Source organism: Anolis carolinensis, chromosome 5, assembly GCF_035594765.1.
Source record: "Anolis carolinensis isolate JA03-04 chromosome 5, rAnoCar3.1.pri, whole genome shotgun sequence".
Lineage (NCBI taxonomy): Eukaryota > Metazoa > Chordata > Lepidosauria > Squamata > Dactyloidae > Anolis > Anolis carolinensis.
The window spans coordinates 173,128,646-173,156,275 of record NC_085845.1 but is presented as its reverse complement, the minus strand read 5'-3'; the positions used below and the strand labels follow the sequence as shown (position 1 = coordinate 173,156,275).

The following is a 27,630-nucleotide window of genomic DNA, read 5'->3' as shown; positions in this document are numbered from 1 at the left end:
GATGGTGTGATTTTTTATTTATTTATTTTACAAAACAGTTTTGTTATTACTATTTACAGAAGAAAGGAAAGAAGGAGAAGGAGAGAAGAAAACTAGGCAATGCAACTGCAGCTCCCTAATGAATTCAAGAGCTATTCCAAATCCTGCTTATCAAGGTGGGCACAACATAAGGTTGCCATCTTTAAATATATAGGCTTCACCCAGACATGGGCAAACTTGAGCGCTCCAGGTGTTTTGGACTTCAACTCCCACCATTCCTAACAGCCTCAGGCCCTTTCCTTTTCCCCCTCAGCCGCTTAAGCGGCTGAGGGGGAAAAGGAAGGGGCCTGAGGCTGTTAGGAATGGTGGGAGTTGAAGTCCAAAACACCTGGAGCGCCCAAGTTTGCCCATGCCTGCATTAACCTCTTTCACTGTATTAAAACTCTTTCATACATTAAACAGCAACAAACCCAAGTTTGCCACCAGATGTGGACTCAATAGGAAGACCGTCCAAATTCAGCTCTCTGTGGTATTTGTGATTTTAAATTTCTGTGCTCTATATTCATAATTTGCCCTCTTAAACATATCCTGGGAGTGCAGAAAGGATCATGTAATCCTCCAAATGGGGGTGGATTGTAATTCCCATCATCCCATACTATTAGCTATGATAGTTTGGGCTGATGGGAGCTGACATCTAACAACATCTGAAGGGCCAAGCAATCCTTCTCCCCTCTCAAGCATAGACCAAAACCATGTTTCATGAAGATTCTGCCTGTATTTTTATCCACTGCTCATTATATAAGTTACATTTCAGCAGCATTAATCATGAATCCCATCTACATATAAGTATTAGTCATAACATATGCTGGAAACAAGGAACAGCCTTGCTACCTTTCACCAAGAATTTTAAAAATCTGCAGGATAGGCATGGCCTCGAAGCACATTTTTAAAGTCTTAACTCTTAAAAATTAATAATCCAGGTATGTGGTTTTTTTATGGGTTGGGCAGCAACTCATACAAATCCTATTCCCCAAAAACTAAACAGGAACATGTTGTAAAACTGAGTAGCAATTAATGGAATGTGGCTGGGATGTATGGAATGGTGCAACTTTTCTACTGAAGGCCAAATACGACTCATTCTCTGCATGTTTTGCTTTTACTTCCAAGCATCCACATGATCTGCCAGCCATGGCTAGAGCTGGGCTGGTGGAGAAGGAAGATACTGGGGAATATGTGCCCTTTCCCACAATGTTGTTGGATTGCAAGTTCCATCCTCTCTTAGCATCGGTTATGACAACTAGACCTGATGGGAGCTGCAGTCCAACAACATTTGGAGGGCCACAGATTCTTAATCTCCAAATTGAAGTATTTTCCCAATTTAAACCCTTCCCCAATGTTGTTATGGGCTCTCCCTAGCAGAAAAACATAAAGTTTATTATATATTTTTTCATGAATGGAGCTAATATTAGGAGCCAGTCAAGATTAGGACTTTTTTTCAACCTACTCCCCTTTCATAGTGTCACTGTTACAATCATATTCAGACTTGGTTGCATTTGAATAAAATGTAGATATTATCACCTTAAACCCTTGCATATAATATGTTATGTAACTCTGAAATTACTTGCTACCCTATGAGTGTTCATCACATTCTTACGATCACAGACTACACAAAAGGCATAAAGATACTGTTTTGGCTAGGAAATGTATGGTATCCTCCCAAAGACAAACTATTAACCTCTGATCACTCAGAAAATGTGATGCCTTCAACAGCAGAACAAAAAACAATCTTTGCAAAACGCATGCCAACAAATGCACATTGTGTGGAAACATAAACAACCATACTGAAAGATCCTAAATATACTGTTGGACCCCCATTCTCATCATCCCCTGACAATGGTGAGGGATGATGGGAATTGTATTTCATCAACAAGATCCCCAACTTTCCCAACCCTGTCTAAAAAGAATGTAGCAAAAAGAACCGAAGTCCCAGATCAAAGCAGGTACAATATGACAGGCTGAAAGTCTGCCCCATTTTCACTTAAGAGAATCCATTCTGCACATGATGTTGACCCATGTTCAAGACGAAGAAGAAGCGTCCTGTACATCTTTGAATGCCACCAATGACTCGAATCCATAGCCAGCTTTCATTTGATGATGGGCGCTGATCGATCATTGGTCACAGTTGGGCGCAGTTTGACTGTGGCAAAAGGGTTGGTGCCTCTGGATGGAGGGAAAGGATAGGAAGAAATTACATCTCTGAAAAACACCTCTGAGTGCACCAGGGCAATTCATTGCCTGCTCTTTTTTCTTCTTTTTTGTCAGAGAAAAAGGCAATCCAGGGAGAAAATTGAATGTTAAAAGTGTCTTATTTAAGAGAATACAGATACTTGCAAGCAAGAGTTCAGACTTACTTAGGGAACAGTTCCGGAGGATGCTCCAATCCTGCTGGCTTCTGCAATAAAGCAAAAATATGGAGACTACTGAGAGGGGAAGAGTCTGTGAGGTTTCAGCAGAGGCAACATGAGACAGGAAGGAACACACCAAACACACACACATATATAAGCTTAGATTGTATCCACACCACTGATTTCAAAGCAGTCCAGACACTGATACAAAGTATATCCACTCCACAGAGACCAGATCCATGCTTTTCTTCTGGACCCACCAACATCACAGAAAATTTGGGTCAGATGTGTATACTGTAGGTATGATCCTACAATGTAGTCTTACTCTACCAAGATTTCTGGCTCTACAGAGAATAGACACCTCAATATTCTGTCCTCCCATCTGAGTTGTGTAAAGCAAAAGTGGAATGCAGACATGGCTGTAGAAAATTGTAAAGGCACACTCAATCATACAATTTGTCTCCAAATGCAGAGAACTTAGAGCCCTTCCACAAAACCATATAACCCAGAATATCAAGACAGTAAATCCCACAATATCTGCTTTGAGCTGGGTTATCTGAGTCAACACTGCCATATATTCCAGACATTATTACTGTTAACAATTGTTATGTGTTTTACTGTATTTGTATATTCCACAGCACTACCATGTGCTCATAAACCACCCAAGTCCCTTTTGGGAGATGGGGGTGGGGTATAAATAAAGTTATTGCTGCTGCTGCTGCTGCTGCTGTTGTTGTTAAAACAGAAAATGTGGGATTTTATTCAGCTGTGTGGAAGGGGTCCCAGTCTAATTTCTCAGTTGTATAGGTGTCCATGTTTTCACCTAACTAAAACAATTTGGTATGAAAATACTCCAAAAAGTATAAGAAGAGGGCTTTTAATAAATGTTCATTGTTGGGGATGATCCTATTTATACGTTATAGATCATAAGCCACAATGAAAACGGTAGGCTTTGGTTTTGATGATATGAATATGCTGTCAGTCTAGTAAACTCCAATTCATTTGTAAAGGCTACAAATTCATACACTATCCTTCCTTTTCTAAAAAAAACTATAGTTTTTAATATGTTCTGTTCTATATGTATATATTTTTTACTATGCTCTATTCTATATGGTACTTTCCTGGCTGACTCTTGTCCAGCCTGTTGAGTGGCTAGAACAAAACCTTTCTATTAAATTAGTCAGGAGGATGCCAAGGAGTGTTCTTCTGTTTTAGCCCCCCCCCCCCCATTTTGGGTTCGTGGTGAAACTTTTGGTTCATAGTTTGTGGTTCCTCTTATTTAAGCAGTAAGAACCATTGATAATGGAATATGCTGTCTCAGAGCGTAGTGGAGTATCGTCTGGAAATTTTTAAACAGATGCCAGATGGGCATCTGTTGGGAGTGTTTTAACTGTGTATTCCTCCTTATGGCCCTTGTGGTCTCTTCCACCTATGTTTCTAGGATTGTATGAACATGCTTTTGAAGGTGCTGTTTGTGTGTATTTGCAAACTTCAGGGGACATCCTGACCCACTCAGAAGAGGAAAATGCTACCTCTAGCCAATTTTGCCTACTGAAATTAGAAGTAAGAATTACTTATTGTTAAGCGTGATGCCACCTTATCCATCGCCTGATCCTGATGTCACTTTTCCTCTATTAAACCTGTCAAAGTTATTCTGCGTCAGTTCACTAGAAGTACTCAAAAGCTTTCTTCTAAATCTCCTATCCTTTCTACAAAGTAAAGGACATTCTGCGCTGTGCACTGACAGAGTACTTTGGAGCAAAATGGCATGCCAACCGGCTCCTAGACACACACCGCAGCCCCTGCTGAATTTCAACCTCAGTTATAACACCAGTCATGGGCCCGCTCTCCACCCCACCAGGGAGGGCTCCATCCACCCAAAATTTCCCACCCACATCACAGTATGTTCTCCAATCTGACTAGATATAGCAACATTCATAAATCCAGGGTTTCTTTTTGGTCTTGTCTTATCCAGAATTTATGCTATTGCTCCTACTGGCTTCCCTAAACATATATTTCCTTGTGCATGGAAAGCTTACATAACAGGGAAGAATTCTGTCTTTCCACGAGGATTGAGATTTTTGGCTTATGGCTGATTTCAGTCTTCAGGAATGTGTAAATATATTTCAACAACCCCACCACACACAAGGCTGTGTTCACACAAATATAAGCACACGGCATTAGGTACTTTGGTAGCGATTATTCAAGAAGTTTTTCTTTGGTTTGTTCCTAGGCCATGCTATAAAATACATCTCTGGACTGTGCATATTTCTGATTCTTCCTGCTCCTCTTATAGATGAACATACAAACTCCTTTAAATTGAGTTGGATCTTTCATCCCTCCAACCTAACACTATTTATTCCAAATAGAAATAGCTCTCAAAGATACTGGAGATATGTTTTTTGTTCTTGCAGCTCAAGTTGTTTTATTTGCAATGGTCTGGGAAAGAAACTGGGATGTTTTCCATTACATGAAAAGTCTTGAGCTCTTCGATTGAGCTATGGTCTCCCATCTCCAGTCATTACTGTGGGTTTAAAAACTATTTTGCATCACAAACTCCAGAGTCCTCAGTTTCCATCAGTACTAGCATTCATCTGCTTTCGGAGCTTCTCATTCATCAAGCCCCTTTTGGAAAAGGCAACCCCAGCCCCAAAGTACCCAACAGAGAAAGACAGACAAGGAGGGCACTTTCCTCCGATGGCCAGACACCACCCCAGTTCAACACTCAATGTCCTACTGTTAGCAGAAAGAGGTGCTGCCCCGGAGCCACCAGAAATCAGGTTGGGATGTCATGGAGAAGAGGAGGGAACTGAAGGGACCCTGGGAAGTGAAAGAGAAGTGACTGAGACTCTTCCCATAAAGACATTAACCATGGTTGGCACGGAGAGGAGTAAAGGGCTAGAGGCAGACCAAGAAGAGTTCCTCTGAGGCGAAGAATGACCAATACAATCTAAAGGAGGAAAGCAACTCAGAGGAGGCCCACCGAAATGCCTGAATGAGGACCAGAAGGAGATGTAACAAGAGGAATTGCTAAATCTCTCAGAGGCTCTGTTGATCCAGAAGGCTACCAAGAGAGAACTGGAGGGAATTTATTTGCCCATTTAGGGCCACACAAGGTGTAAGGTTAACAGCATGAATGTAACTGACATGCTGTTTGCACTGGAAGGGAAGCAAACCTCCATTGGTGCCAATGGACGCTTCCCTCCTAATGTAAATAACAGGTTTGGGAAAGCAATTTTCATTAGGACCATGTCCAGGAGGGGAGTTCAACTCCAAGCAGTCCTCCAGCTGCTTGAAGGTATCTGCGACGGCTAACTTCATTTTTCAAAAGTGTACATTAATTCTAGTCAACAGGTCTAGGTGGTCCTAATCTTTGCAATGAAGTTCCAAAAGTGTAGATGCTGCAAAAAAAAGACTCGATGTAATAAAGATAGCACAGTTGTTCCAACTTGTTCATATGTTTTAGGGTGGGACAGAGAATTTAGTTTCCCCCTTCTGATACATCTCCAAAGACCTGCACTGTAGTTTAGTTACAAACATACACACTTGATTGCTGTTATTGTCTCATCAAACAGAAGGCTTGGTTGCTTATCTGTAACCATGTTTCTTCAAATGGTCATCTGTGAAATTCAAACATATGGGTCTTGTGTGCAAGAGCAAGACAGCTCGGAATTCCCTATAGCTTTAATAAAATCTTGGTGGTAGCCTCGCTCACCCTGCCCTGGAGGATATGACCATCAGGTGGGGCTAGTGCCTCGGTTTCTCGGCCACTATGACAGCAGCTTACAGAAACCAAGGCATTACGAACAGCGGGCAGGAATGGGTGGGAATGTGTGAATTTCACAGATGACCACTTGAAGAAACATGGTTATAGGTAAGCAACCAAACCTTCTTCATTGTCTCTGTGAAATCGCACATATGGGTGACTAGTGAGCTTCCCACCTTGGAGGAAAGAGTCATGCCCCACAGGAAACAAGCACAGTTCTGCCAGGCAGCATCCCTCCTGGATAAATCTTCCTACTTGCAGTGGGACACAAAGTGAGTGGGGTCAACCACATTGCTGCCAGGCAAAACATCTTCAGGGCATTCCATATGGGAAGGCCTGAAAGGTAGCAACAGCTGTTGTGGCATGACCCCTGATTTGGGATGGAAGGGGTTTGTCTGTGAGTTGGTTTGTGGACCGTACTGGGTGACACCCAAATGATTGTCTATAAAACTAATTGTGCAGTGGTTCAACAAAAATATATTATTTTTATTTTATAATATCCCTGTATCTAGATATAACCACAACAACCTTTTGGGTAAACCCAGATTGTATGTACTATGCCAATATATCTAAAGCTCTATGCTAATTTATTTTTGAATCTTCTAATGTGCATGCCCTTCTGTCAGCTGTAATTCTTACCCAGTTACAATGCTGTTTCGAATAATGTGGTTTTTGTCTGCTCAGGCTACGAGCATAAACTGTTCTTTTTGTTGTTGCTAGTTTATTACAGCCACTGACTTTGTCAAATATCATTAGTCACATACTGTGACTGTCCAGACCACCATGTGTTTACTTTCCAATCCTACATGAAGCCTATGATTTGGATGACTGGACAAGCTCTTACATATGGTATTACAGTAGCATGAAGGTACACTCTAGAGCAGGGGTCCCCAAACTAAGGCCTGGGGGCCGGATGTGGCCCATCGAAGCCATTTATCCGGCCCCCACGGCACAAGGGCAAAAGGGGGTTGGGCTAAATGACCCAAGGGGTCTCTTCTTCTCTTCCAACCCTTATTATTATTATTATTATTATTATTATTATTATTATTATTATTATTATTATTATTATTATTATTAACAACATTGAGGCTGGGTGGCCATCTGTCAGGGGTGCTTTGCTTGTGCTTTGGTGCACAAAGGCAGAAGGGAATTGGACTAAATGGGCCAAGGGGTCTCTTCCAACCCTCTCTATTATTATTATTATTATTATTATTATTATTATTATTATTATTATTATTATTATTATCAACATTGAGGTTGGGTGGCCATCTGTCAGGGGTGCTTTGCTTGTGCTTTTGGTGCACAAAGGCAGAAGGGGATTGGACTCAATGGCCCAAAGGGTCTCTTCCAACCCTCTTTTTTATTGTTGTTATTGTTGTTGTTGTTGTTATTATTATTATTATTATTATTATTATTATTATTATTATTATTATTATTATTATTGCTCAGTGGCCAGCTATAGTCCGGCCCTCCAACAGTATGAAGGATCGTGAACTGGCCCCCTGTTTAAAAAGCTTGGGGACCCCTGCTCTAGAGCAACAGTCTGTTGCAGAGCTTGAAAACATCCATCTTTGTACTCCAGTTCAGAGACTCCCTTACTAAAACCAGTTCACTGACGTCATATTGCCTGGGTAATGTATGAACTGGACCAAAGCCATGCCTCTCACCAGAAGCTCTCAACATATGGCATCACTCCTCCCGAAGCACAAAATGGTAAGAGTTTCCCTGCCAATGGAGTAGTCTATTTGTCATTAGCTGTGGATTTCTACACTGGCAGAAGATGGCACTGCCTTTGAGGATCCCTTTCAATTCTATGATCTGTTGTAAAAGAAAACCCTTTTCATATACCTCGAAAATGATTACTGCAAGCTCTTACCTTGTTGTCCGTGGTGCTTGCTGCATTACTCGTGCTGCTCCGACGACTGCCTGGTGCCATTAATGGAAGAGAAGGGCTTGGGGACTGGGGCCGGCTGTGGTTGTGCCAGTGGTCCCTGGCAGGAGGGGCGCTGGGCCGATCCAGGAGGTCCTCGATGCTGTGACTGCTCCGCAAAGGGAAGGCTCTGAGCAAAGAGGGAGAGGGAAAGATGATCAAGGCAGGTGCAACAGAGCCTTGGACTGTTGCTTTTTCAAAAACTAACTGGCTATGTTTTCTGGGAGATCTTGGGAGTCATAACACAAAAAGGTAACTTTTCCAAGTCCTGAAAATGGAAAGGAGTAAGCATGCTTGTTTATTTTGTCTTGTTCTTTAACGCTCCCATTATTTTTCTAGTCTCATCTTCTTCCCTTATCTTAACCAACCATAAGTAGCAGTCTATACTAAGCAACAGTGAAAACACGTATATCTACATTGTAGAATTAATCATGTTTGACACTAATTTAACTGCCATGGCCCAATGCTATGGAATCTTGGGAGCTATAGTTTTATAAGATCTTTAGCCTTCTTTGCCAAGGAGTGCTGGTAACTCACAAAACTACAACTCCCATGATTTCATAGTTATTGAGCCATTGCAGTTAAAGTGGTATCAAATTGCATTAATTTTACAGTGTAGATGCATCCTGCATAGGATTCAGAGCTGGCTGGGGATCTAAACCTGGGTCTTCACAGGACATAGAATATAATAGATAATGACTTTGCCAACTGGTTATTCAATGTGATAGTACCTTGTTGCTATCTCCTCGGAGTCCCTTGCTTCCTCCAATGTTTTCACAAAAGCCTCTGGAAACCAGCCACTCCTAGAAACAAGGATATACCATCACAACCACCACCATTAGATTTATATATACTCCACCTTTTCCCAAGCTTGGGACTACAAGCAGCTTGCAAATAAAAATGATTAAAATATAGCTAAAATATATAAAATACCATATTGAAATAGAATTAAACTACTAATAATATTAAAATAATTTAAAACCTATCTAAATATGATAAAACAAGTAAAAACTGAACCCGCTTTTATCAATAAAGTAGCTTCTTTGAAACCCTTTCTTCAAAATCTTCAAATCTGAAGCCCCTTAAAAAGATTTTTGCCTACCACGTGGCAACATCAAACACACTCTATATAAATCAATGCCCTATACTGTACAGTCAGCTCTCCATTTCCAGAGATTCAGCATTTACAGAACGATGGCTTGAAAATATTTTTTTAATCCAAAAAGCAAAGCTTGATTTTGCCATTTTATGCAAGGGATATTATTTTACCACACCACTGTATATAATGGGATTTAGATATCCATGGATTTTGGCATCCACAGGAGATCCAGGAACCAAATTCTAGCAAATAACAAAGGTCTATTGTACTTTTTGTTTGTTTGATCCTTTTTCCTAAAACACAATCCCTTTTTGTTGGGTGTTCACTCTTCAAATTATGGCAGCAAAGGACAAAGTTTTACTCCACAATCTTTGGGTCACTCACTGGATGTCAATTCAGTGAACTTGGCCATGATGGCTGGAACTAAGTTGGAGAACCCACCCATGAGCGAAGAGTCAATTTATCATTAATTCAAAATGATATAAATCTCACTAAAGGTTGTAGCTTGATCGTCCAAATAAGACGTCTGTCCCCACAATTAAACTTTACTCCAGTCTCTAATTTTCTAGCACTGCAGAGACTGGGACATTGGAAATTGTTTGCATCATTTAAATCTGCGATCATCGTATTTCCCTGGGAACATTGTCTGTTACTTTTCTTTGGATGCTTATACCATATTTCTAAATGAAGTTGTAAGGTGATACAAATTTGGGGACAGAGAGAAAATTTCATGGAGGGGAGAGTGGAGAATTTTTATTTGGTGGAGACTGCTCTCTTTACCGCCTTTTCCTATACTCCTGGTCTCAACAAATGATTTGAAGCCCTTTATGCCAAGGAACTTTTGATTCTAACAGAGTCCACTGACTCATATCTGGGCAGACTTACATGGATGTACCTTCCAGCTTGCCATACAACCAGCCATTTTGTGCATCCGGTATCAGCACGGTGACAATGTCGCCAACGTTGAATTGCAAAAGGGTCTGGTTGGAGCCAGAGACATGAGGTGCTATTGCTTGGACTCTCTGCCCAGTGCTCCTGCTCCCTTCTTTAGTTCCCACTTCTCCTCTTCCTGTTGTCTTCTCTCCCAAGGAACTAGAACGGGAACGTTGACCAGCCGAGAGGGAACCTGTCAGTTAGAAAGAAAGGAAGAATTTCAGAGCCAGTTCATTGCATCCCTGGAGAATCCCAGTTGTGACAGAGTGATAGAACAAATAGGTTTAACCACAAACAGGATAAATGTCACTTTGTGTCTTCTATGTTCTCTCTATGGATTGCATTATCTGTCCATCAGCAAAAATGGAAATAGCTGTTTGAATGGGATTCTTTTTCCCACTCGCAGTCTCATGTGCCTCGCAAATCTGCTCTGCAGGTTTGGGAGGCATTCAAGAGAGAGCAAAGAGAAATCCAAATGGTCAAAAGAGAAGGCTCCTGTATGATGTGGCTGAAACTCTGTTGTTAGGATCAGTGGTCATACCTACTTATATTGATTCTTTACATTTATTTTCTAACTTCCTTCCAAGAGATAAAGTTCCCATACACACAATTGTCCTATTTCCCCAAACAATCACAATGTAAAATTACTTAAGCTAAGGACCCAATTGCACTACACCGTTGTAGCATTATTATTCCACTTTAACTGCCATAACAATATCATATGAAATAATGGGATTTGCAGTTTGGGACAGTGCATTCAGAAATGTTAATCGGAGAGCTCTTAAGACTCACTAAACCAGAACTCCACAGAATTGCCATGACCAGTAAAGTGGAATAATATAGCAATAATAGTATAGTTTGATTTTTTTTTTCGTGTCAGGAGCGACTTGAGAAACTGCAAGCCACTTCTGGTGTGAGAAAATTGGTCATCTGCAAGGACATTGCCCAGGGGATGCCCGGATGTTTTGATGTTTTTACCATCCTTGTGGGAGGCTTCTCTCATGTCCCTGCATGGAGCTGGAGCTGACAGAGAGAACTCATCCACGCTCTCCCCAGGTTGGATTTGCACCGGCAACCTTTAGGTCAGCAACCCAACTTTCAAGTCATCAGTCCTGTCGGCACAAGGGCCACTGCGCCACCGGGGGCTCCACTAGTATAGTGTGATGGAGATCTACGAGTCAGCCTTAACTCCAAAGTAAGCTTTTAGGCTAACTGGGGTTTTGAGCCTGAATCTTCCCAGTTCTGATCCAACATGTTTAATTACTCCATTACACAAGGTCTTCACTGTTCAGGTTTTGCGCTCATCCAAACCCAGGTTTCAGCACTACTGGGACAGAATCCCAATTCATGATGGGAAAATGAATTTTCTTAATCTGCTATAACCTGGGATGTACTGTTGGCTTGTGATTCTTCTCTCCCATCTTACCAGCAGACGGAGTTCTTGACATAGGTCTCCTTCTTGGTTCGGGTTGAGGGGGAGTCAACGTTTCTATGGTCTCCTGAGGAAAAGGGCTGAGACTTCGTCCTGCCGTTACAGAACTGAAATCACTCAGGGGCCTTTGGGGCTGCAATAAAGTAAGGAAAATAAGAGTAGGCACTTATGGTAAGTTATTTCAGAGGAGAAGACCAAGTGAGCCAACCAAATGTGTGCTAAACTCATTCTGCATTTCTGTTTGTCACTATCTGGTTTTGTCGATTTAGAATTGTCTTCTAATCCACACATCCCCAGAGTACATAATTGGAAATTATGGAAATTACAAAACAGAAGAATTCATGTGCATTTTTACTTCCATGGAAAGTTTCAGTTCCAGCCTTGGTACCCCAAATGTTCTTGGACTACAACACCTTCTGGGAGCCTAAGTTCAACAACATCTGGGAATCCAAAAATGGAAATCACTGCTTAAAGAGGACAAATTCAGGATGCTAGACAAAAAGTCTATTATCTTTGTGAAACAAGAACAGAATATTCACAAGAAATGCTTGGTTCCATCCTGACACAACTAAATCTTGGTGACTAATCTATATAACATCTTTATCATGTGATAGCTTAGTTGCAAAACAATGGGTGCTTCCCTATCACAGCCCAGTGGAAGCTGAAATGAACATATCCAAGAACAAACTTACCATTTAGTACTCATTTAATCATAGTAATTGGCCTTATGGGTGATAAGACTAAAGCACTGGTTGGTCTAATGCACTGCTATGACAGTATGACAGTATGATGTGATAACACCCTTTTTGCCAAACTACAAAGCTCCTAACGTTTAGCCACTCATTACAAAGAAGACAACTGCAACCTGAACATCATTTGGGCTAACTTCTCCTGCATCTTAAAATCTCCCTATGAAATGCCATGTAGAATCAGAAAGTCTTTTGTCTCCTGCCCTTGACAGTTCTATCCTGGAAGCAATCTACTGTTGGCATTCTTTCTTCCCAAGTCCCATTAGCTGTGTTCGTCTTTCTTACCATCTCCATGTGGGTGGGAGTCAAACGGCCACTTGGGTGACCCTGGCTGTGGACCGTGGAAAGCAAGTTCTGGGCAGGATTGCGGGTGGCCTCCAGCTGCTCCTTCCACAGTGGTACCTTGTTCTGAAGGATGGTCCGGGCCTTAGCAGAAGTAAAGACAAGGATATACTGTAGGGACTTGGAAATATATTGACAGAGAGGAATTCAGGGTGTAAGGTAAAGGTACAGGTAAAGATTTCCCCTGACGTTAAGTCTAGTTGTGTCTGACTCTGGGGTCTGGTGCTCATCTCCATTTTAAAGCTGAAGAGCTGGTGTTGTCCATAGACACCTCAAAGGTCATGTGGCCGGCATGACTGCATGGAGTGCCGTTACCTTCCCGCCAAAGTGGTACCTATTGATCTACTCACATTTGCATGTTTTTGAACTGCTTAGTTGGCAGAAGTTGGGGCTAACAGCGGGAGCTCACCCCACTCCCCGGATTTGAACCTCCGACCTTTCGGTCAGAAAGTTCAGCAGCTCAGCTGTTTAACCCACTGCGCCAACAAGGGCTCCCAGGGAGTAAGAGCCACCACTTAATACAAAGCAAATTGGCAAGATCATGGCTTTCAACAAAGATATATTTGCCACAGAAAAGCCTTCCCTCTTCATCATTCTCTAAACCAGTGGTTCTCAATCTGTGGGTACCCAGATGTTTTGGCCTTCAACTCCCAAAAATCCTAACAGCTGGTAAACTGGCTGGGATTTCTGGGAGTTGTAGGCCAAAACACCTGGGGACCCACAGGTAGAGAACCACTGCTTTTAACATTCATGATCAAAGAAGCAACATATTCTGTCTCTTGATCAAGAGTATAAAATACTTGTTTTCTGGCACAATATTGAAGAGATTTAGAAATCACCCTTTTAAAACTGAAACTCAGAACTGAACCATATGGGTTAACTATAGACACAATCTGGTTAAATTCCACCTTCATATTCCACCTTCAGCACAGAAAACAAGGGCAGGAAGAGAACAGAATAGCATATATTTCTTGTTTTTCTCTGCCCCTTTAAGGTTAGCAAGTTGACATCATTCAAATTTTAAATGCTGTATGTTCAAGATTACACGCTTTAAGATATCATATGAAAATGGGCATGCACTTGCTTAGCCTGTGGCTGCCATCTGGTGACCACTGGATCTTTTACTTAATCTGAAATGTCATGTCCCTTGCTCCCTCCATCAAAAGATCTATTACATTCCTTTAATATCAAATGAAACTGTCATGGATAGATCTGAATAGATGGCTAATTCTCTCCATGGTGTTGTTGCATGTCCACATCACTTCCGACCTAGTGAAGCTATGATGGGGTTTTCCTGGCAAGAGGGGATTATTTCCCTCTCCCTTATATCTGCCTCTCCTCACCCTGGTGTAGAACTGCAGGAAAGTATTGGAGAGAAGCTGGTGCTTCTCTGCTAGGAAACGATAACGCCGTTTCTCCTCCAATTCAGCAGACTGTTGACTCTCATTGACAAAAGCTTCCATCTCTGTGTGCAGGTGCATCATGTTCTCCTGGAATTAAAGGGAGAGAAAGGAGAGAATGAAGGGCTTTTGAAACCATCATTTCATTAAACAGAGCTTGGATAGCTATCTTTAGGTATATTCTTAAATGCTATATATTCCTGCATGGTAGAGAGTTGGACAAGATGGCTCTTCCAGTCCTTTCCAACTAACTCTGAGATTCTAAGGACTGGTGCTACAGCAAGCATTCTCTGTGGGAAAGTTAAGGCAACTTGCCATGTGATTTGGGACCTTTCAAATCTTTCAAATCTGAGTTTCATAATTTTTATAGCTGGCTCTATAGCTGCACAGGAAAGCAGTGGCCACATAACTTTGACATATGGCAATATCCATTTTCTTTTTTCAAAAAACGGACAGAGGAATATTGTCAATTGTTGCTACTTACAAAAAAAAATTGGCAACATAACAAACTAACCGGTGACTACTGTGCTGTTGTGGTCAGCTAGTATGGAAATAAAGAATTTCATGCAAAAACACAGCTGACCATTTGCTTCCTAAATACCACAGCCTATAGGAATAGGGCATTATTGTTGCAATCTTTTAAGTTCATTTTATCCTAGACATCCCTTAGAAATTCAGGGCAACATACATGAACCCTTTTCTCTTTCATTCTTACACAAACACAGGGAGGCAAATTAAACTAATGACCCTACAATGGCCTTACAATCAGATAGAATGAGGCACTTGCTTCAGGCAGAACATGTTGAGTGTCAAGAAAGGGGAGCAACTGGCTATACATTTCAGGAATCCTTGTGGGATTTTCTGCCTCATAGGACAAGATATCTTTGCTAGTTTTTAATGCTGTATATCTTAACTTGGGCACCATTTGCTAATCTATCTCAGGCAGTCAAATATGGGATTTTCTGCCGCATGGGACAAAGCTGCAACGAAATAATAATTAGTTGAAGTTTTCTAGGCTGGGCTTTAGCACAGCAGGTTAACCATCAGCTGCAGTAAATCTTGCCAGTCAAAAGGTTGGCAATTCAAAAGGTTGGTGAGCTCCTAACCTTTAGCTCAACTTTTGCCTGCCTAGTGATTTGAAAGAAAAAATGTGAATAGATTAATAGGTACTGCTTTAAAAAAGCAGGAAGGTATTTTAAAGGCACCCAGAAAAATTTCAGCGATTCATCAAAAAGGAGGACGTTTACGAACAAAGCTCTTTGGCCGGGAGATGGAGTGACAGCACCCCATGTGGCCGGAACCGAGTGCAGGCTTCCAAGATGCCAAAAATGGGAAAAGCCTATGTATACCTCTATTCTATGTTCAATTGTCTGTCCTATCTGTTTGCCGTATATGTGTTCAGTGATCTGCCCTGAGTCCTCTTCAGGGTGAGAAGGGTGGAATATAACCACTGTAAATAAGTAAATAAATAAATAAATAGAAGTGTAATATTCCAAAATCACATAGATTAAAGGAGAGAGAATGTGAACCCAGATCTCTCTGCTAGAAGCTCAACATTCTAAGCTAACATCACAAGGTCTTTAATAAGCATATAGTTTATACTGCCACACCCTCTGTTCCTTTATTTGGAAATAAGCATTTGACTGTGCTTTTATTTTATTTTACTTATTGTTTGCTGCTGCTTTTAGCTTGTTAGTGTGCTTTAATAATTAGTTGCTGGGTTTGTGTGTTTTTAACACTGAAAATACCCTAGGTTTTATTTTGGTTCCTTCTCTGTGTTGTTCCGCACCTTCATTTCCCGGGTGTTCTTGTCTCGAGTTCTCTCCATTCTCCAGAGATCCGACATGCATTTATCTATGTTGGCAGCTCTGCGCCGGTATTCCTTCTCGTATCGTTGCCGACTGTCCTATGGGAGCAGACATAGGAAGGATCAAACAAAAGGCTGAATTCCAGGCTGAAAAAAGCTAGAATCCCAAAATAAATGTTCAGGACACTTGTAGTCCAAAACTAGGAAAAGTTACTCTTCAATTACTGTTTTTGATAACATCTCCTTAACTGACGCAAAAGTTGATTGTGGGAGTTTTAGTCCAAACAGTAACTTCTGCCAGGCTCTACTGTGAGCTATAGCCATTTCATAAGCTAGCAGTTCCTTTATGCCATGCTAATCTTGTTTTCCATAAAAACATTTAAGCAATACAGCTTTGTGGCAGTCTGCAAGCCACCATCACTCGTGAATCAGCCACGGACCATTGTGATTAAACATGGTTCATGGTTCAGCACGATGCCAGAGCCAACTTGGCACTCACATTGATGAAGTTCATGTCCAGCTTGGTGTTTTTCTCCATATGCTGCAGTAGGTCCACATGGAAGGTTTGTGCCTGCTCAAGAGAAAAAGAGAGAACGTTGTCAGAAACAATGGTACTCTTTAATTGTTCACCTGGCATAATAATTTATTTATTATCTTAACAACAACAAAACGTCATCAACAACAACACTCCAGAATTCTTAGTTATCTGCCCATGAAGCATATCACATATTTTGATGGGTTTGTGACTCATGGGCTGTTATGTATAACTAATGGCAATCTGTGATGCAAATACCTATATAGTGGATCCTTAGTGTCCATTGGGGTTTGGTTCCAGGACACACACCCCACCCAATAGTTACCAAAATCTGCCTATGCTCAAATCTTATTATATATGCTGAGCCTTGTATAAAATGTTTGCTTTATGTGTATATGTATGTATGTGTGTGTGTGTGTGTGTGTGTGTATATATATATATATGTGTGTGTATATATATATATGTGTGTGTGTGTGTGTGTGTGTGTGTGTGTGTGTGTGTGTATATATATATATATATATATATATATATATATATTCTAGTCATGCATGGTTGAATGTTTGAATGCAGCATCCATGGAAACGGAAGACCAATGTGCATTCCCATTGTTTACATGCATTTATAGTCAATATCTTATTTTCCATTATATGCAGAATATAAGTCAAACAAGTTAGCTTCACACAAGTGCAGCAAACAGGTTTTTCTGCTCAATGAGCTGTTGGAATTTAAAACACATCTGAAGACCTATCTCTTCCGGCAGGCCTACCCAGTCGGTTTTAATCATGCATTTTAAACTCGCATCTTGTGTTCACTCTGTTTTTATCATTATTCTGTGTATTTTGATGTTCCGTATGTATTTTGTAGAAATATGTGTTAATATGTGTATTTTAGATAATGATTATGTGTTGTTGTAACCTGCTTTGAGTCACAAGGAGAGGCAGGTAAGAAATAAAATTATAATTGTTGTTGAAGGCTTTCATGGCCAGAATCACTGGGTTGCTGTGAGTTTTCCAGGCTGTATGGCCATGTTCTAGAAGCATTTTCTCCTCTGCTAATATTTTGCCCACTTTTATGGCAAACATTCCTCAGAGGTTGTGAGGTGTGTTGGAAACTAGACAAGTCAGGTTTATATATCTGTGGAATGATGTCCAGGGTGGGAGAAAGAACTCTTGTCTGTTTGAGGCAAGCGTGAATGGTGCAATTGGCCTCCTTGATTCCCCCCCCCTCCCTAAGGATTCCCCCAGGCAGGAAGCAGTCAGACTTTGAAGCTGCAAAGCCATTCAATGTTAATCAAGGTGGCAAATTGCAACATTCACATTTGCCTCAAACAGACAAGAGTTCTTCTTCCCACCCTGGACATCATTCCACAGATATAAATCCCACTTGTCTAGTTTCCCATAGACCTCACAACCTCTAAGGATGCCTACCATAGATGTGAGCTTCTGAAACATGACCATATAGCCCGGAAAACTCACAGCAACCCAAAAGTGTTGCTGTTGTTGTTGTTGTTGTTATTCCCATCATGGTTTCCCTGCACAGCCTCCTGTTGCATATATTTCCCTTCAAAATACTCACTACTACTTCCAGGTTGCGGTTCAAGTGCATTTGGGTGTCAGACATCTGTATCAATATTTCACCTTCAAATGAGTCCAAGGATGAATTGAGAAAAGAGAGAAAAAGAAGGAAAGATCATAATAGACATTTTTCTTCTATAACACATTTTAATAAGTATGATTTTTGAGCAATTTTTTTGGTATGGATGTTTGAAAATGCAGATTAATGGGCAGAATGGAGTTGTGAATAAACATGCATGAAATCATCATGCATAAGTCTCCCAGCAGGATGGTAACACATCCAGACATTCCCTGGGCAATATCGCTGTAGACACCAATTCTCTCACACCAGAAGTGACTTCAATTCGCTTCTGACACACACAAAAAAAACGTGAAGGGACACAGTCTAATCTGCATGACTGACATATCATGAAATAAAGGCACACAAAGAACTTTGTCCTCAGGAAATAATGATATATTGAGGATACAATAAATAACTTCCTAGCATTAAGTAATAGTGATATATATCACCATGCATAGTGTTATCTAATTCTGGACTAAAAGTCCAACTTTAATTGTTTTACTGATTGTTGTTGCTATGACAAGGGCTAGAAACGATTCAAAAGTGAAGAGATTAAAAGGGGGGGAGTTGCTTTTATTGTTAGCTGCCTTGAATAGGGGGTTTCCACTCAAGAGTATGATTATATGATTCTGGATTAATAAAGAAGAGATAAGGGGAAAGTGTTTTGCAATGTTTATGAGTTTTAATTATTCGGTAATCCGCCTCGAGCCATGAGGCGAGATGGGTAAGAAAAAAAAATTATTAATGAATTACCAGTAATTAATTAATTAAAATCTTATTTTAAAAAGACATTTTTACCTATAGCACTAAAAAAAACCCGGTGGCGCAATGGGTTTAAAACCCTTGTGCCAGCAGGACTGCTGACCGACAGGTTGGGGATTCGAATCCAGGGAGAGCAGGTGAGCTCCCTCTGGCAGCTCCAGCTCCTCGTGCGGGGACATGAGAGAAGCCTCCCAGAAGGATGGCAAAACTTAAACATCCGGACATCCCCTGGGCAACATCCTTGCAGACGGCCAATTCTCTCACACCATTAGCGACTTACAGTTTCTCAAGTTGCTCCTGACACAGAAAAAAATGGCACCAAAAATCATATTTCTGCCATTTGTAATTTGAATGTAACACACTGCTGAAACGGATGGATAAACTGAAGTCCATGAACTACATGTAGCCTACTAGCACATTTTTTGTGAACCTCATTTCCCATAGAAAATCAATCACAAAAGAGGAATCATGTTTAAGCTTCCCTTAAGCTTTGGAGAGAAACGCAGTCCTTTGGGGGGCATAAGGGATACCCTTCACAATTATTCCAGTTAAGGAACCTTTTAACATATCTCATTTCTTCCTTCTCTCTGGTGTTAACAGTTGTCACATCTTCAAAAAGAGGTTGGCAGCTACCTGCTGGGGATGCTTTACCTGGATTGCATTAAGTAAGGAGATGGACTCAATGGGCCATGAGGTCCCTTCCAACTCCATGCTTCTATGACTCTATGACATAATTTAAAGACATCACTTTTCTGGACTGTTAGCAGTAAAGGGGAATTGGTAATATAGACTGAGTATCCTTAACAAAAGTGCTTGGGACCCAAAGGGTTTTGGATTCCCCCCCCCCCCCCCCCGGCTCAGATTTTGGAATATCAATATTTCCATGTATGTACACAATAGGATACTGTATCTTGGAGATGGGACCCTAGTAGAAACATGAAATTCATTTGAACTTTATATACACATTATACACATAGCCTGAAAGTAATGTTGTTCAATATTTTTAATGAAGTGCATGAAGCAAAGTTTGTGTATATTGAACCATCAGAAAGCAAAAGGTGTCACTATTTCAGCCAAACATGTGGACAATTTCAGATTTTGGAGTATTTGAGTTTTGGAATTCTGGATAAGGGATATTCAATCTGTGGTGCTAAGGATCTTGTCACATGGCCACTGGAATCGCATTTTGACAAATCCGGCAACAATTGGAGGGGCGTGGGAACCTTGCCACCCCATGCCCCAAATCACCCGGCTCCTGATTTTCTTGATCCCATGGGGAAGTGTCAACCAAGTGGCTTCCCCGATTGCTTCCTATGACAACGGCATGCACCGGCTTCACCCTAGATTGTCCATGGAGCCCTGCCAGAAGTTCCTCTGCATCATCTGATGGGAACTAGCAGGCTCCATGGATGATCTAGGGCAGTGGTTCTCAACCTGGTCAAAGAGACAGTATGCTTCTTGGCCAGATTAATTTCAAGATCAAAGAATATCCTGGGTATTAAACATTTCTGCTTCTCATAGAAAAAGTACCGTAATAGGGGCTCAGACAGAAAAAGTGATAGCAACTCCTAGTGTGGTCATTGATAACTTTGGGACATGATGTTGCAAAGCAGAAAGAGAATAACAAGAAACTTACCCAGTATTTGTGAGGTGGAGCTCTGTAGGGCTTGTTCCCCAATCTTTTGGATTGCTGAGAAATAGACTTCTGCAGCTTCTGACAACGCTGTATAATTTTTTAGAAGGAGAAAGCTTTAGACAAGTATTCCCACCACTAATATATTTCTCATTGTAATTATTCTCCTTTACAGCTCATTCTATTTCATGCTGACTTCTACACTCACACCTATAATGAAAGCTCTCATCTATTTGAACTAGATAATATCTATTTGAACTAGCCAGAGCTCATTTTGACTTAAATAACAGCTCTCTTGCGGTCTTTGAAATGCAACAGGTATTGGGAAATTTCCCTCCCTATCCCCATGTCTCTTCCTAAATTTGGAAAGTAATTTTTGTTTTGCCCCGAAAATGGCTCTCCAAATTTTTGTTTTGACTTTAGCAGTTTTCATTATTTATGGTTTTGATTTAAATGTTCTCTCTAGAAATCTCTAGGTCCCCCAGTGTAATTCTATTGTTAACTTCTTCAGGAGTTCTCGAAATTGGCAGAGAAACATTCTCTCTGGTCACCTATTTTTAAACCCAGAGCAGATTTCTATCCAAACAAGAAATGACAACTAAACCTCTGATTGTTTTTCAAAAAGATCCGGGAGGCAGGGGGCAAAAAAGACTCCCAAACACAGTAGGATAGCCAGTATTACAAACTGGGAATCTTTGGGAAACAATTGGCAATTTTGCAAGCACCCTAAACACCTTTTGACATTCAAAGTTTATTGCAGATGGGAGGATGAAACTGGAGGGCACTCCAGGATTCTGCAAAGAGCCAATGTGGCTTGTACTAACTTTTGTCAGCTATGTTTTAGAATACAACACCAACAATCCCCGATCCAGGCCAAAAAGTGATTTATCCAAACACTGGTTTTGATAAACCCTTCAGAGCACCATCTTTTAGCTCCGTTCCTCCAACTGTCCTAGTCTGTGAAAGACAATACCAATTAATCTTCTGTCTTCCCACTTTTTCAGATCTTTTAAAAATGTCATTGTTTTGCTTTTCTCTCTTTCTCCCTTTGTCCTCAAGCTTACTTCAGTTGTTGCAAACTGAATCAAAAGTTCAACAAGTAGTTAACTAAATGTTATGAGAAGAAGATGGAATCATACCCCTCCGAGTAGGCTCAAGCAAAAGCAATCCTCTCTCTGCATTCTTCTTCATTCATAACTTTTGGCATTCTGACCACATTCTATTTGTGCCGCGTGTCCCGTTTCTGAAATGTTGGAGGATATGCACCTTGTTTCTGCTTATGTGCTTCCTCCTCCGCACTTAAACTTGTAGCAAAGTAACAACTGCCTGAAGTGACCATGCTGGCTATATGATCCTGAAAGTTTGTTTTAAAAACTTCAAATTTTCCAAGCCATACATCCACGTGTGTGTGTGTGTGTGTGTGTGTGTGTGTGTGTGTGTGTGTGTGTGTGTGTTTGGCCACATTCTTAAAACTACTAATTGAGCAACCAAGTGCATAGCTTTGGTACTCACCACGAAAAGCTCGCACATACTTGTTGCCAAGATAGATCAGATTCTCCAGAGTTGGGTTAAACTGCTCCAGAATACTCTGTTAAATCATAAAGAAAAGTTTTGAAAACATACATGAAGCATTATTTCACATGTTTAGTGCAAGTGGAGATCCAAAATCAAAAGTCTATTTTGTTGCACTACTTGATAGACATTATCCCATGGTAGATGGCCAGTATCTATTTAAAAGCTGGCACAAGCTACAATAAGGGTTTTCTCATTGTGGAATTATGGAAAAAATGTGATTTTCTACAGTAGGAATATTGCATACAAAACCTAAATTAAAATATAAAAGACTGAAGCGGGTATTGCAGTCTTCCCCAATCTGGTACCTTTTAAATTAGGCATGAGCAAACTTCAGCCCTCCAGTAGTTTTGGAATTAAACTCCAGTAGGGGAGATTAAGTCCAAAACACCTGGAGGGCTGAAGTTTACCCATGCCTGGTTTAAATGCTTTGGGCTACAACTCCCATCATGATCAGGCATTACTGTATCATCAGGGATTATGGAGATTTTGTCCAACAAATCTGGACTGTGCCAGATTAGTGTAATACATCTTTCAGATACAGCTTTGGAAAAAAAGTGGTAAAACTGTGGGCAAAATGCCATGTTTTGCTTGAAATTCACAAAGAAATCAAACCACTTTAAATGCCTTGTGGGTACAAACCAAACACAGGTTGAGTATTCTTTCTAAAATCCAAAATGTTCAAAATTCTGAAATTTTCCACATGGGTGACTGAGATAGTGACAGCTTTGCATTCTGATGATTTGATGAAAACAAACTTAGCTTCATGAAGAAAAGTATTTAAAACATTGTGTAAAATTATCTTAAGGTTTTGTACAAAAATGTGTAAATGAAACAGAAACAAATTTCCTGGCTAGACCTGATTGTGGTATAGGTATCCCAAAATCCAAAAACAAAAACCAGAAATCCAAAACACTTCTGGTTCCAAGCATTTTGTATTAGAAATACTCAACCTGTAGTGGTTCTGGTTGGTAGAAAGAAAGCCTGGAAATCTCAATTCTGGGTTTTTTTGGACTAGCACTGCCAGAATCCCCCTAATGCTGGCAATCCAAAAGCTGAACTTTTCCAAGGCTTGTTTTGCAACCTCTCAAAAGAAATTTAGTAATGATCCTAGTGTGTAATTAGCAAAAAGTAGGATACATGCAACATGGTCCTGGAGGCTCTGGTCTGGTCATAAGCTAGAATTGGCATGTGGACAATTATTTTGGAGATAGCAGGAATGATCCATTCTCCTGCTGTCATCTTTCCCCAACCCATTCCTCCACCTGTGAATTGTGCCCAGATGTTATCAGTGGTCCAATGAGAAGTGTTGAAACATACGCTCTTGTCTTGAGAATCCCTATGGACAGACTCAGGAAAATTCCAAAAATGCAGGCAGCTGTGTTGATCTTCACCAGTGTATGTTAATAAGTGACAACAGAAATCCCCAGATCCAACAAAAATGCTGTATGCAGTAACACATCAAAATGCTCAAAGTGAGTCACAGCCAATACAAAACACAGCAGGTTGTCCCTGTCCAAATTCTGCCCATGCCCCAAATAGCAAAATGGGGAACACAGAGCCAAAAAAGAACCCAGAAGTGATGGGTGTGTTGGTCAGGCTCACCGAGAGTTAGACTGAGAGGAGCAAGCGGTAGACGTCTGGCACCACTCTCCCACCAGCTCTGCAGTTGCCAACTCTAAGCTACTGTATGTATAAAATCATTGATAGTAATTTTCATCTCAACCAATATGGAATCTTTTGTAATGCTAAGTCTTGCCTATTCAAGACTAAGCCACACCAAAAGACTGGATTACAAGAGGGATAGTTCACACTAATATATTACTACTAATATATTGGTGTGAACTATCCCTAATACCATATATTTGCTTAATTGGAATCTCCACTTTAACTTAAGAGATAATATATTAGTGATATATTATTCATATATAACCCATCAAGCTAAAGTGGAGACAGGGTCGGCCGGAGATATTTTTTGATGTGAAGCGGGGGTGCTGAAAAGCGCCCCCGCCACCGGCGCCCTGGCCCCGCCCAGCGTGCCCTGGCCCCGCCTCCCACGCTGCGTGGGAGGCGGGGCCAGGGCGAATAGTGAGGGGGGCGGGGCCAGAGTTGGCCCCGCCCCCCGCCCAGCGTGCCCTGGCCCCGCCTCCCACGCAGCGTGGGAGGCGGGGCCAGGGCACGCTGGGCGGGGGGGCGGGGCCAGAGCTGGCCCCGCCTCCCACGCTACCCCCGCTCGCCCGTCTGGCCATTTCTAGCAGAGTTCAGCGATTGCGGCCTGGAGGGACCTCCGCTGAACTCTGGCCTGCTAGAAATGGCCAGACGGGCGAGCGGGGGTAGCGTGGGAGGCGGGGCCAGCTCTGACGCCGCTCCCCCCCCCCGCCCAGCGTGCCTTGGCCCCGCCTCCCACGCTGCGTGGGAGGCAGGGCCAAGGCACGCTGGGCGGGGGGGGGAGCGGCGTCAGAGCTGGCCCCGCCTCCCACGCTACTCCCGCTCGCCCGTCTGGCCTTTTCTAGCAGGCCAGACGGGCCAGGGCGCACTGGGCGGGAGGCGGGGCACCGTCAGGGCGGTGCCCCGCCTCCCGCCCAGCCTGACGCCGCCCCCCCGGGCCTGCGCCCGAGGCGGCGGCATCAGGTGCCTCATTAGTGGGGCCGGCCCTGAGTGGAGATTCCAGTTAGACAAAGAGGAAATGGCAGCTAAAGTGAGAGGGGAAAGGAGAACCCATGGAAGTTTGCACACAGTGATCCAGTCTACACTAGTGGTGTCAAACTTACGGCCCTCCAGTTTTGGACTTCAGTTCCCAGAATTCCTGGCAAATGGACAAGCTGACTAGGGCTTTTGGCAGTTGGAGTCTGAAACATCTGGAAAGCCAAAAGTTTGACTCATCTTGTCTACACTAATTTAAAAAATCCTAGGGATTTGATCCTGCAAGCTGTCAAGAGTATGGTCAGGCAGATCAGCCATTAGTCCAGTAGTTCTCAACCTGTGGGTCCCCTGGTGTTCTGGCCTACAACTCCCAGAATCCCAGCCAGTTTACCAGCTGTTAGGATTTCTGGGAGATGAAGGCCAAAACATCTGGGGACCCACAGGTTGAGACCCCCTGCATTAGTCAAAGACACATATGTGGAAAAACTAGTTGACACACATCAGCTAGGAGGCAAACTGGAAAACGAGCATCCCAGCACTGGAAACATTATACGGCAGAGCTCAAGCACCCCCAGGACTTGATTTCAAGCCTACTACATCTCAAAGAAGATGTCGCCAAGGTTAAATGGTATGCACACTCTGAGTCCTTGACCTGACCTGCTATTTATAGTGCAATCCTATGTATGTTTATTTTGGTGTAAAGCCTACTAAGCTCAACAGGGCTTATTTGGAGGTATGTATGCAAAGGAATGTAAATATATTCACGTTCATATAGCTACATTCCTATTTACATTTCCAACAGGGTAGTTTCAACAACATTACAGATAGCTATAATTTGCTTAAATTGGATTAAATTGATTACCCTTTGCATCTCTTCAAAACTGAAAACGATTTCTCTCACCTCTGCTTGATAGTTCCATTTCACCTAGGCCAAGTAGCATTGAAATACCAAATGCCTTCAAGGAATCACTTAAACATACACAATGGAGGCTCTGTGTGCTTATCATATTGGCAAGGAAATGGGAATATATTGTTTATTGCAGCCCCATCATTGTTGCGTCCATTCATTCCCACCAACTTATTTCTGAGTGTGGTGAAGCACAGCAGCCACCCCAAAATAGCAACCAATTCTCTAAAAAAAAAATCCAGCCTTCATACAAATTTCAGATATCTCTGTTGCCAAATGTTTTCTGTGAGTTGTAAACCAAAGATATACATTTTCCTGGCTCTCAGAAAATCTTTACTGTAATACCCAGGTGTGAATCTTTGTAAACTTTGCTTTTCTGTGGAAAATGGTGTAATTCCAATGAACAGGACTACAACATAATGTAGAGTATTTGCCATCTCTGTGCTGTTCATATAATTTTGCTGCCTAAAGTTAAAAAGTAAATTGCATCCCGAATTTGTTGGGAGTTTAAATACAACCCAGCCAGACAAATTATAAAAAATTCCACATATGACTCTCGACATGCCTGATGGGCCAAAAATACAACAGCCAATTAAACTAGTGTAATTTTCTTGCCCCCCAAAGGTATGCAATACCTGTTGACGAGGCTGCCTCAATCTGCCTAATAGGAAGGCCAATCTAGACTATTTGGTTTGCGATCCAATCAGCATTCATACAGTTCAGGGTTTTAGTTCTTGTTAAATGTTGTATTGCTTATGGTATGACAGAGATTACCATTCTGATAGTTTCTTCTGGGTTGAAAATCCCTGATCCTCTAATCTAAAAACATAATTGCCCTTTGATATCTATACAGTAAATTGTAAGAATCTAGCAGATCAACCCATTCAATATTTTAGTCTCTGCAATACTTCACCATGGAAAAGTTTTACTCAACCACTTCTTTCTCTTTCTCTTAGTTCAGATGTTTCAGAACGGGCACAACCTCACCTTATAGATAGAGATGGTCGATCTGTAGGATTGCTCCATTCCCTCCAAGTTTTCGACGGGGTCCTGGCAGTACTTTCACACAACGAATGGAAACGTCGAGAAGATAAAAAGTCCTGAGACACCCAGGAATCCACTTCTGTGACCTAGGCTGGAAAAGGAGGAGTGTCCTTTCTAGAATGGCAGGATACAGGAAAGAAGTGTGCGCTCAATTTGAAAGGAAGAAAATGCTATTCGGAGAGTTTAATAATTCACCATTCAGGATGTAAGAACTTGAGCCTTAAGTGTCACCAGATACCAGGTAGGGAGGAATCCTGTGATAGTCGCAAAGGTCATGTGACTTTCACCTTGAATTATTTATTGCTAGTCTTGCTATATACCTCTTCCTGCAGCTCTGCAAAGTCGTCAAGCTGGTTATCCTCTTGTATGGGATAATTATGTTAGGACGGAGTGTCATGGGCAAACTCTGAAGTGGGCGAAGTGTATTCTGTGGGTCACAGGTGGTTCCTTGTGGTCCAAGAATGATAGATTTCTGCCACAAAAAGGTCTCCCTCTCACCCAACTGCCACTGCTCTGTCTGCAGAGGGAGAGAAGAGGCAGCATTTGCTGGGAGTAATCCTTTCTCACACTGCCATCCCCTTTCTTTTTGTGTCATCCCTTAATTGAATTGTGAGCTTGAAAGCAAGGAACTTTCCCTTGCAAAGTGCCAGGTGCAGTAAAACAGTGCTACATTAAGACGCAGAGAAAGAAGAGGAAGAAGAGGAAGGACAAGGAGAAGATGATGCAGCAGCAGTATAACAACAAACAAAAAGAAGTCATTCCCAAATGATCTCTGACATGCATGGAGGCACTTTTGCCACATTTTTTGGTTCCTTGAGCTATTTTAGGATATAGAATCACCCGAGACCAACTACTGGTTTCCCCAGTCAGATTTACCTATAAATTTTAAAATCACCTTCCATGTTTATTGTGCTTTAATTTTGTTCCATGTATTTTAATATGTGTATGTTTTAATATGTGCTTTTAAGGAATATATTAAAGTATAATTATGTATTTTAATTATGTTGTGCCACGCCTTGAGCCATAAGGAGAGGCAGGTAATAAATAAACATGCATT

At 41.6% G+C, this 27,630-nt stretch overlaps 1 protein-coding gene and 1 long non-coding RNA gene across 2 annotated transcripts; one reads left to right on the top strand and one right to left on the bottom strand.

Annotated features, from left to right (window-relative positions):
• On the bottom strand, positions 1-26,626 carry baiap2l2 (BAR/IMD domain containing adaptor protein 2 like 2). The gene is made up of 14 exons (XM_003227157.4): positions 26,517-26,626; positions 21,920-21,995; positions 20,411-20,497; positions 17,953-18,014; positions 16,342-16,413; positions 15,825-15,941; positions 13,979-14,125; positions 12,579-12,719; positions 11,539-11,677; positions 10,065-10,305; positions 8,812-8,883; positions 8,027-8,210; positions 2,391-2,431; positions 1-2,199 (listed from the first exon to the last, which is right to left on the bottom strand). Exons 1-14 carry the CDS (start codon positions 26,553-26,555, stop codon positions 2,124-2,126), a joined length of 1,494 nt encoding a protein of 497 aa, XP_003227205.2. The 5' UTR covers positions 26,556-26,626; the 3' UTR covers positions 1-2,123.
• Positions 11,512-27,469, top strand: LOC103280634 (uncharacterized). Its single transcript, XR_507446.3, has 2 exons — positions 11,512-11,715; positions 26,486-27,469. It is a non-coding gene; the product is annotated as an uncharacterized LOC103280634 (long non-coding RNA).
• The last annotated feature ends 161 nt before the right edge of the window (positions 27,470-27,630 follow it).